Here is an 11,097-nt window from a genome sequence, read left to right as displayed (position 1 = left end):
ATTAGCAATATTTAGCGGAAGCAATAAGTACGGTTAATCCATTAAACCTAAATTAGCGGTATGAGTTTAGCGGGAAAACGTTTGCCTAATTTCTTTTTCCCCCTTTTTTTAATTAACCATAAAACAAATTTTAACAACGACCGCACGCCTGCATGAATTCGAAGCAACACGTGGTACGACTAGACGTTACTGGTTAGAAAGTGCATGAAATCTTCCAGGTGTCGATATAAGAAAGCTTTTAACCTGACAACCTGACTCATAGCGTTCTGTAACGTCGACACGTGCTACAGTTTTGTTGCTGACACTGTGGGTCCCACTGAGAAACTCTTTATGGCTGTATATCACGGAACCCTCAAAGTTGGTAAAGCCACGTATCGTGCTGTTATACAACTCAACACGTGTTGTTTTCCGATGGAGTAGGGATTTGAGGTAACGACACGTGGATGATTTGTAGGGTTTGAGAATTTTTGAATGTGACAAGTGGGAGAGCAATAGATCGGGGAAACAGCTCACCAAAGTTCGTTCAAAGTTTGAGATGAGCTTTTTGTTTGAGCGGCGTGATGTTAACTCTATTTGCGTGGGGAGTTTCTATTGGTTAGATACACGCGGCAAAAAGTGTATGGCTAAGAGTTATACTTATCTTTCCATGTGGGACTCGTGGGTTTGTCGGAGTGATAATACGTGGAGGTCTGTCTCTGCATGGAAACATCCGTATATGGTGAAGCCAACCAATAGGATCGGCTTTACAACGTGGGATCCACAATCTCAAAAGGATTAATTATGGCGACCAATCAACTCTAAAAGAATCATGAGGGCAACGTGGCCTCTCCACCCACACACCCATACACAGACGGGAAACGACCGCCTCACCCGTCCCCATCTGGGTAGCTGATCCAGATTCTATGAGAATTAGAAATTTCGTCTCCATTGATGCTTTCGTGCATATTTCCATTGGTCCGTGATTCTAAGTATTGGTATCATATCACTTGATATGATATCGGTTTTACTAGTCATCGATGCCAATATCGTGTTGATACCGTATCGATAGCATGGTTTGGACAAGGGGTAAAATGGTCAAATCAAAAACTCATTTTTAAGGAGATTCAGGGATAATGTTGTTCGATACAGTCGATCCAAGCCGATATCGTATCGGTATCACGGTATCATATCAGTTTTGTAGGTTATCGATATCCGTTTCAATACTGTGCATTAATACCATGATTGGTCCCGCATTAGCGTTGTGGCCACGCTTCGTTTTAGGTAGCTCTCTCTCAATTATTTATTTTTTTAAATTTTGAAATTTAAAAAAAATTAGGAAAAAAAATAAGAGAGAAAGAATGCCACCTAGTAGCGCAGAGCACGCTGTCCTACGCCCAGACATAGGGGCGTGCATAATGACCAACTGTGGATGACAATGGTAAAAGAATAGAACGAACACCCTCGAGAACTTCTCTCTGGCTGGCCCCCTCAACAATAGAGATTTTATACATGAAATTGCTTATCTTATCAAATATGGATTTCGCGGCCCTTGTTCATGCTATGAATTCAAAGCTCAACTGTCAACCCTCAACCATTGCAATCAAGCATTTTTCCTCTACCAATTTTACATCGGTACGGGAGCACACCCCTGGTTATTTCCGCCTTTCCAAGCGATGTGGTGGTCATTATGCACGCTCTATCTTTAAGCGCAGGGGCGACGTGTGCTGCACTGTGTAATCGGATTGTGTTCTTTTTCTCAAAAAAAAAAATTTCACTATTCTCAATGTGATTTTAAAGTTGAAACAAAATAATTTTTCTTCCTTTTTATTAACAAATGAACAGTTAAAAAAAAATCAAAATCTTCCTTTTTTGTTTCTTTCTTTTTTATTTTTTTATTGCCAAACAAATAAGATATATGGTCATTTTTAATGCTATCTCTTATAAAACAACCCACCGAAAATATTTTGGATCGAAATAAAACAAAGCCCAACTTCTCCATTCCAAACGTGTCCTTTATTTAAGAGACCATCTTTTATGCAATCTTTATTTTATAGAAAACATTTGGCTTTGTTATTTAAGATAAACCTCAATCATTTGCGTTCAATCTTTGATTTTGGGTTTGATTCTAAAATCCTTCCCCTTTATCCTGTCAATATTCTTTTGTCATAAATGATTGAGTGAGTTACAAAGACAACTTGAGGAGATAAGCCTCTTTCCATAAAAATATGAGCATATCTATTCAGTAACTTAGGCTTTGTTTGTTTCGGTGTAAAATTTTACCTAGAAAATTTTACTTCAAAATGTCATTTCAAAATATTTGACATGTAAAATTTTACTTGTTGAAAAGTGTTCCAATATTTTTTTTTATGGGCAAAAAACTTTGAAAAAATTTGTAACATAAAAAATTTTATATTTACGAAGTAAAATTTACCAAGGAAAAATTTTCAAGTAAAATTTTACGCAGAAACAAACGAAGCCTTAGGAACAAGCAAAAACACCACATTCAAAAAACGATGTCTAAGGTACAAAATATCCTTTACAACAAAATCTATAGCCCAAGCGATTTAGCTCGAAGAAGAATTTAACAATGCCATTAGAACCTTGCAATAAAAAAAAGACAATAATGTTTATAATTTGGATGCTTTGAGCTAAAAGAAGATCGTTCCTTACAGCTTCAGCTTCCATCATAGATGCAAAGACACCCCAACCATGTTTACACTTTGCAGCCGCAAAAGTCCTCTATATTTCCTGATTATAACACCTCTACCACCATGAGAGAACTTAACATTCCAAGCACCATCATGAAAAATATGGAAAAAGAACGGTACTTGATCGTGTGGCTCCTATGCCTAGACACAAGAAATCGTGAAAATACCGCCCTATCCCCGTAAAATAAAAAATTACATATATGTTGATGCCCCTGCATGCGCACTCGTTGATTGACCCCTACATTGGTGTAGGCGCTACATGATCAGACATCGATCTCTTACCCTTAAAAATATTAAAATGAAGAAGAGGCTAAGAAATAAGAGAAATGCCCAAAGCAATAGGAATATCAAGGGCTTAGCCCTTTCCTTGATAAAACCCCCCACAATCCCACATGCCCTCCTCAACAAAGTGATTGAAAGCCTAAATAGTACCAATAAGAGACAGGCTATTATGCTGGAATACAAAAGATCTCCTAGCTTTCCATATTGAAAGCCTAATTGGAGAAACAACAAGAAGCAAAGTTAAAAGTGAAAAAGAGCTAGCATGCATAATAGACTCTTCCAACAAACATATAGGATATCTAGAATTAGAAGAAATGGATGTGATGCTTCATGTGCACAGCCAGGGTATTAGAACAACATCTCCAAAGAAAGTGTTTAATTTTTGGGAGAAGAGGTAAAGACCAAAGTTTCTTTCAGAATGAGTCATCCAGAGAGCTAAAATTGCTAGGAGGAAATTAGGTATATTCAGCCAAAAGAAAGTGGTAAGCAGATTTTACAGAAAATCACATTCCTAGAAAAAGGAGTGTCGAATTAAGGACACATTCCATTGGTTAGAATGATCAAGGATCAATTCAGACACTATGTTAATATCAACAATCCTAATTGGGCACTCTGCAGCGCGACAAGGAGTGTAGCGCACATCCAACGGCCTATAGTATTTGGGTACGCAGTCCAACACCCTGTTTGTGTGTTGACCAACGGTTGAAAGCACAACCATACACATGCACAGCCGTGTATGAAAACCCTCCCCTTATTCAAATCATTACAAACAACTTTACTCAATTTATTACAAACAGAGACGGGTACTAAGAACAATCTGAGAAAATAATCCTCTTAGACCTTTCAAATTGGGTTGGAATCCTCAAATACTTTCCATGATTCAAGCAGTGGCACTAAAACTAACACTCGATTTCCTAAAATTAATTTCTTAACCTGAGACTTCACAAGATCTATTCTTTTTTTGGTCAAAACAAGATCTATTCATAATATCAGAAATCACTCTACATTCAGCTTCTTTAGAGAAAAAAGTCAATCATTAGTAAAAAAAAAAATAAATGGAAAATACTAGGTCCACAATCCACTACAACTCGTTTTGATTCCATTAATAGAGTGAGAGGCTAGAATGAATAAGAGCACATGATAATGCTTCTTGTCTAAGAATAAAAAGGTAAGGACTACCTAATGTGAACCAGTGAAACTGGCCTGAACCGAATCAATCCTTATTGGATTGGTTTTGAGTTGGATATTCCACACCTGAAACCAAATCGAAAATTACCTAGAACAAATTCGAAACCAAGTGAAAAAATCAGGTCGAAACGAAACCAAACCGATACAATTTGATACCAGCCCAAAACTCATAGAAAGTGTATTTTCCCATAATTTTGCATACATAAATATGTCAAATCGAACCCAAACCGATCTGAAATCGAAACTAAACCCATAAGAACACAAGAACAAACCGAACCAAACCAAATCAAAACCAATCAAAATCAAAGTTTTCCTTATTGGTTTGGTTTTGGTTCATCCTTTCCACACAGATCGAAACCGATTCAGCTTGAGCCAAAATCAGCTTAAACTAACGATTAACACCCTAGGCTTAAAGGACACTCCTCCTCTCTCAAACCCCTATGAGGAGAAAATCGACCAATTGTAACCCCATTAAGTTTAATATGAAACTCGACCAGTTGTAATACATTGCATCACCCAATTCACCAACTTCCTATCACCCTAGTTTGAAGAGAAGATTCTCAAAGGAAGCTTTACTTAATTCTACTTGTTATTTTGATTATTTGGAAAATCTCTTAGATTGGCCACTTATCTCTAAGTATATGTTTAGATAGGCTTCTTGGACAGATTCTAAAAAGCATGCTTCTAGGGCTTATGCAGATTCAAAAAACGTCCAGCCAAACAAAATATAAGATTTGAAATCTTAATTGCATAAACCCAAGAAGCTGTCTTCGGGTCTTCCGGGCTTCTTGCGCTTCAAAGGATTAAAGATTTCAAACAATTTACTTTAAAAGTGAAAAGTTGGTGTCTAAACGCCAAGAAGCAGAAGCCCCATAAGCTTACTCAAAAGGTTTTGGATCCTATGCGGCCTCTGGGGTTGAGTGGCCATCGTGCTGCACTCAATTCACAGGCCGCCACATGGATTTGATGCCAAGTAAATGGCTGATGGACAATCTGACATTTTTTAATTTTGAATGGTAATTTTGAATTTTGAATTAAGCTCGTCTACCAACCATTGGATCTGCATTAAATCCATGTGGCGGCCAATGAGTTGAGCACAACACAATGATCGCTCAACCCAAACCGCATAGATCCAAATCCTACTCAAAATGCCCTAGACTTGTTTCTTATTTCTTCAATGGTCGTACATGAATTTTTGTTCTCCCCCCTCCCCTTCCTTCTCCTCGTTTTCCTTCAGAATTTTGTCTTTAAATACATTTACAACACATATGAACATATAAGGAAGCAAATTGATGCACAATTGATGATATGAAAAAGCATATCAACAAAAGTTTTTCTTGTGCAAAGTGCAAACTTGCTCATGGGGTGGATTTTATTCATCCTCAAGAGGGGAAAAAGTTTTTTACAATACGAATGAATTCCTCCGGAGAGGAGGAGACCCAAAAACCCTGACTTTGGGTAGCATAAGACCACCTAACTATACCATGAACACGAGAGTTAACCTTTTTGAGATTTTGCATATTCATATATGTTTTGGTGATTCAGAGTTGCCTTAACGTGAATAAGCCTACTATAGTTGTTTTATCTAACCTCATTCCTTAAGTTTAATGGTATTGTTAGGGTTTAAGGTTTAACTGGTTGCTTAAAGCATTACATCCTGTATATCAAGTTTGAAATACCCAGGCTACTCCCTCCAGCTAGTATTTATAGAAAAACTAGGATTTAGGTCAGATGGACTAATTATTAGATTGCCCCTCACAGCCTAAGGCATAATACAAATAGGATTATATTAGAACATATAAAAAGATATTACCATAATACCCTTACAAGTATGTAAGATGGTTTATGTGTGATGGATGGTGGTACTTGGATCATCAAGCTAGAAGCAGTGAGCTTGACCTTCCTATGATTGACAACAAGTGGAAACTTCAAAGGTTACTACGAGCCCTTGTGTAAGTCCATCCATATTATGGCTTGAAGTGTTCTACACTTCAATAATTCCATCTGAGGCATCAAAATTGTGAAACGCGATTGGACTTGATCAAGCTTCCATCAACAAGTCCAAATTGGAGGGGAGCATCATCGGATCAAGATCTTCAAATGATCCTCATCAAGACTTCATCAAACACGACGAAGACTCCTTATGACTTAGGATTTTGTATTTTGTAAATTGTAATATCATATAATCCTAAGCATACATATGTAAGGTGATTCTAAACACTAGGGCATTAGTGACTCACCTAAACCAAAAAAGACCTAACATAAGCTTATTGATATATCTCAACTTAGACCTTTTTGGGAAAATGACCTTGGCAAGTAAATGTTTTAAACTGGAGTTTTTAACTTAAAAATACTTAAAATAAGTTTGAAATAATTTTTGTAAAAAATAAACCTTGAACCGATCTTGCACAAGCCAAATAAATTTGAAAAATCCTCATCAGCCATCTTTGAAGTCTACAACATTCCATAACTACTTATTAAACTAAGGGAAATAAATTTCTACTTAATTAACAAAAAAATGCTTCAATTATACTTTCTGAAACTGAAAACAGCTTATGTAAATGTAAATTGGTATTTGGTAGCTGTTGAGAAGATAGACCATGCATACTGTATCGATCTTCTATACGGGTGAAGACACCCTCACCAAAAGTTGGCCTTCCATGACACTGTAGATCCAATGCTCAAACAAACAGTTACTGGCTTAAGACATGGTAAATAGTAAAAACAGAAAGATTAAGAACTGGAATATATATAAAGGTCTAAGTCAGTTCAGAGTTCACCTCTTGATATAGAGGTAACAGAAATCAGCCAAGATAAAGGTCTGAATGATTTCTGCTAGAAGCATCATCAGTAGCCATATGTACCCAGCTCCTATCAAGTATAGATATGTTCCACCAGTCTCAATGACCTACATATATATGAAGAACATGAATTAGATGAATTATGAAAACAAGACGTGACTTGGGCTGTACTTGCATTGTTCGAGTTGAAAAATTAGAGAGTTTAGGAATGTCAAATTTACAAATTAGAATAGATTGGACTTCATTGGTAAATGATAGTTCAAATAGAATGAGGCAATTTGAGCACTCTTTAACTGTTAAAATGCCAAAGATTTAAATGAATATTTAAGACTCTTAGTCATAGACGTCGGCGGGATAAAGCAGTTAATAGTGCTCTGGATATCGATATTGTGGGAATCAATACAAGAGAAAATTTTAATTTCCAGATTCAAGTACTGATATCAACTTTGCCCTACAACTCACCCGAATGATCCAGTAAGCACAACCCAAGAATCGTTCAACACCCAAAGAAAAAACATAATGGGCTGTAAATGGTTCAGCCATCTGAAACAATTAATAGAAAGGGTCAAGAAAAATACTGTATGATATAACTAACTATAGATTAGGAAACATAGAGAGTAATCGGCAACTGAACCTTTGCATTCTGAATCAACCGAAGCTGAGGCAGCACTGACACAGATTCAGCATAGACACCAAAAGCCCAAAGCATTCTATTCAAACGGAAATGGTCGACATATGGATGTATAAACAGTGCCAGGATTGCAGAAGGAATCACCTGCAGGAACAGTCCACTGGTCATTCAGAGAAATGCCAATGTATAGACGAAAAAAAAAATAAAACCAAGGAAACAAAAACTTCTATTTCTCAGGATTATTCAGCAAAATTTTTTTCTTGATATACATGTTGTGCGCATGCGTACATGAGTATACAACATTTTCTAAAATTTGGCCAATGTCAGATGCCATGCCAAAGGGTAAAACAGGGACATCACCGGTAGAGTATTTGAAATGTTGCATAATATTAAGCTTCGATAAATTAATAGTGACACTCAGTCCTTACCACATAATATAATGGCAAGTTGTCAAGTTCCTTGATATAGGTAGATTTTAATTTGAAACGCATCATGTATATGACCCAGAGAGTAGAGACGAGTGTTAAAGAATCAAGCAGAGTGTGAATGTCTGCCTCAAATATAAAGCTGCAATATAGTCTCACAGCTAGGAATATAGCAGTTAGCTCTTGAGTCTTCAGTGAAAGACCTAAAAAGGAAACAGCAGTTAGAAAAAATATTATATATGCACACCATCCTTCAGAATTTGATTACCAAGAAAGATGTAAAACAAATTTACGACATGGCATAGAGTATATTCTAAACTCGAATTGGAGTCATGTTATATCCCGATGTTAAAATAGATAATTTTTCTATAATAATTAAGTCATTCTCTCCTGAATTTAAAATAGGGATTACCCAACCCTTTTAAGTGACAAGTAAGCATGTAAAAGCTCTCACAAAACAAATTAAATTACCTGGCGATTATCATCACAAATTAGCAATGCATGTTATGCAACACGGAAAATCATACATTACACATCAATGCATTCAAGAAGTGTAAAGATACGTGACACCTACATAGTAGTGACGTAGAAACTTCGCCATTAGAAATTTAGATAAAAGGAATAGAAAAATAGTAAGGTCATAAAACATCCCATGGTTCTATGAAGCCAATTCAATCAGTGATAAAGAAAAAAATGAAAAAAAGAAGAAGCAAAAGTTCTACTGGAGAAGGCTAATCCTCCACAGCCCTCGATTTCTCCAAATACCATTCTAGTGAACTACGCCACTTACTATTCGTGATTGCTAACTAAAGCCGAGTTTACCATTTAACAGTTACGAAGAAATCTGTAGGAGATATTGATACATACACTTGTTCTAAATAAGTAAACGCTAAAAAAGGAAATGAATTGTGACATGAAGCCTCCCATAGGACATACCTATAGTCCTTGAAACTGGCTACTGTACACATTGAGAATTTAATACGGAGTTATTTGCAACACCCATCAAACTAAGAGATTTTTTTTTGGGTTAATGGAAAATATATTAAGGCAAAAGAGCAAAGTACAACAACGAAACCAACAAAAGGCAAGCCTAAGGGGGATCCCCGAGAGAGATCAAAACAAGTAATCAAAGATGATACATCAAAAGCCAGGGTGAGGAAAACAACCATAAAGGATGATGATACATGAAAAATAAAGGAGGGAAGAAATAACCATAAATGATGAAGCATCAAGAAGCCTGGGGTGAAATGAAGAAAAGATACATATCTGTTGACATGAATCATGATAAGATTCAGTTTGTAGAGCTACTAAACATCAGAATTCCAGTTTACTGATCTCCCTCCCATCTTGGAGGGTGTAAAATTCTGTGAAATAATGTAATGGCCAAAAAAAAAAAAAAAAAAAAAGTGAAGTAAAAAACAAAAATAAAATGGAAGCTTTTCTAATCCTTACCAACAATAATTCTGTAACTACTCAAAAGCTTACCAAAATGTAACAGCTAAATTTTACTCCACTTTTTAACCACAAAGTACTTGGGGTTTAGTAGAGAAGAACTACAAAAGAGAATGCTTACCTCATTTTAATTACCGTTTGAAATGTAGCTATTTTTTGTTATGTTATTGCTCCTTTCTTTTTAAGATATTTTACATTTCGTTTCATAATTTTCCATTGAACTAGGAAGAGCAAAAAGAATTTCAGCAGCAGAAGAAGAGAAACAGTGAGGAAATAATTTTAAGAGAATATGGCCATTAAAAGAAAACGAAAGGGGAAAAGATGGCAGGGGTTTAAAACAGAGCAAAAAATACAATTCAAAGAAGCTGCTTAGCTGTGGTACAGTCAGAAACAGAGCTTTTCTATTTTCCAGATTGTAAATTCTATTAGTCTATAATTGAACAAGTTAAAAGAATAATTGACTCTATGGAAGTAGTAGACAGAGTTACTCTGTTTTTGAATGATCAAACCCTGAAACCACCTATTTCAATCACATTATAGTCCTCAAATCTATCAGAAAGAGGGGCAAAAGCAAAGATCAATTCAGAATACTCGTTCCTTCGTACCAACAATCAATAAATGTAACACAAAACCCAGATTGGTTATTAGCAGTAATACAGACAAATAGATTGCAATGCTCAGGAAAAGGAAGGAAACAGGGGAAAAAGCATAAAATTTTCTCTTTTCTCCGTCAGGTAGTCATTCGAAATTGTCGATTATTCAGGACAGAACCCACCAAAATCTGACTAAACTGAGAGAAAAGGGAGAGTAAAAACCAATTGATGCAACAAGATAAGAACAGAAAACCCAAATCGATGTAGATTACCAGAACATGTCTTCTGGGTAGTGAGCTTATAAATCAAAACCATGATTCCCAGTGCATGGATCGCTTCCGCAGCAATGAAGAAGTAGCTGTGATCTTTGACGAAAAGCTTCAGAGCGATAAAAGAGCAGAGCATAAGCATTACAGCCAGGAATGCCTTCACCTTCATCGATTGCCTTCGAATCCATACGGACAGTGTGTTAAACGGAGAGCTCCTTCTCCTTCCCATCCGTCAGTTCTTCTAAATTTCTTCGTCTTCTGCTGCTCTGCACTACAAATTGATCGATAAAGAAACAAAGAACAAAGCTTTAGCAGAGTTGCAGGGCAGAGAGAGAGTGGGAGAGAGAGAGAGAGAAAGAGAGAGACAAAGCGTTTCAGTTGGGTTTGGCAAGATGGAGAGCGTTAACGGAGGACACGAACGGCGCATGCAAGAGGTAAAGATACTGAGAATTTAATTCGTATTGAATGCTGACAAATGGTTTTTTGACACGTTTCAAAATAGAATTTTGAGATTTTTTTTTGGTAATAAGAATTTTTGAGAAATCTGTGTACGATCCCGAAGTTCACGTTTGTCCTGAAAAGTCCTGTTCGTCTAAATAAAATGCATGCTTTTCAAGGGTGCGTTTGTTTGGTGAAACTAGATAGAAAAGGAAAGATAAAATATAGAAATTTAAGGGTTGGGTTTCTTTGTTTTATTCCAAAACGATGTCAATCGATATGGTATCTAGAATTCGGTACAGTTTTGGTTCGGTGTAAAAGATAAAATGTA

At 36.3% G+C, this 11,097-nt stretch overlaps 1 protein-coding gene across 1 annotated transcript; it reads right to left on the bottom strand.

Annotated features, from left to right (window-relative positions):
* Positions 1-6,603: 6,603 nt before the first annotated feature.
* Positions 6,604-10,613, bottom strand: LOC122669268 (ER lumen protein-retaining receptor erd-2.2-like). Its single transcript, XM_043865994.1, has 6 exons — positions 10,332-10,613; positions 8,018-8,217; positions 7,593-7,733; positions 7,421-7,501; positions 6,938-7,065; positions 6,604-6,823 (listed from the first exon to the last, which is right to left on the bottom strand). Exons 1-6 carry the CDS (start codon positions 10,555-10,557, stop codon positions 6,778-6,780), a joined length of 822 nt encoding a protein of 273 aa, XP_043721929.1. The 5' UTR covers positions 10,558-10,613; the 3' UTR covers positions 6,604-6,777.
* Positions 10,614-11,097: the final 484 nt, after the last annotated feature.

The sequence above is a fragment of the Telopea speciosissima genome, chromosome 7 (assembly GCF_018873765.1).
Source record: "Telopea speciosissima isolate NSW1024214 ecotype Mountain lineage chromosome 7, Tspe_v1, whole genome shotgun sequence".
In the NCBI taxonomy this organism is placed as follows: Eukaryota; Viridiplantae; Streptophyta; class Magnoliopsida; order Proteales; family Proteaceae; genus Telopea; species Telopea speciosissima.
The sequence above is the reverse complement of the archived record's forward strand: the minus strand, read 5'-3'. Positions and strand labels throughout refer to the sequence as shown.

What these genes read in the sequence shown, in the direction of transcription:
- LOC122669268 (XM_043865994.1), bottom strand. Translation starts at nt 10,557, where the DNA reads ATGGGAAGGAGAAGGAGCTCTCCGTTTAACACACTGTCCGTATGGATT. An exon ending in TACCCAGAAGACATGTTCTG is followed by an intron (nt 8,218 to 10,331) that starts GTAATCTACATC and finishes TTTCCTTTTTAG; the next exon opens with GTCTTTCACTGAAGACTCAA. An exon ending in ACTTGCCATTATATTATGTG is followed by an intron (nt 7,734 to 8,017) that starts GTAAGGACTGAG and finishes CTGTTCCTGCAG; the next exon opens with GTGATTCCTTCTGCAATCCT.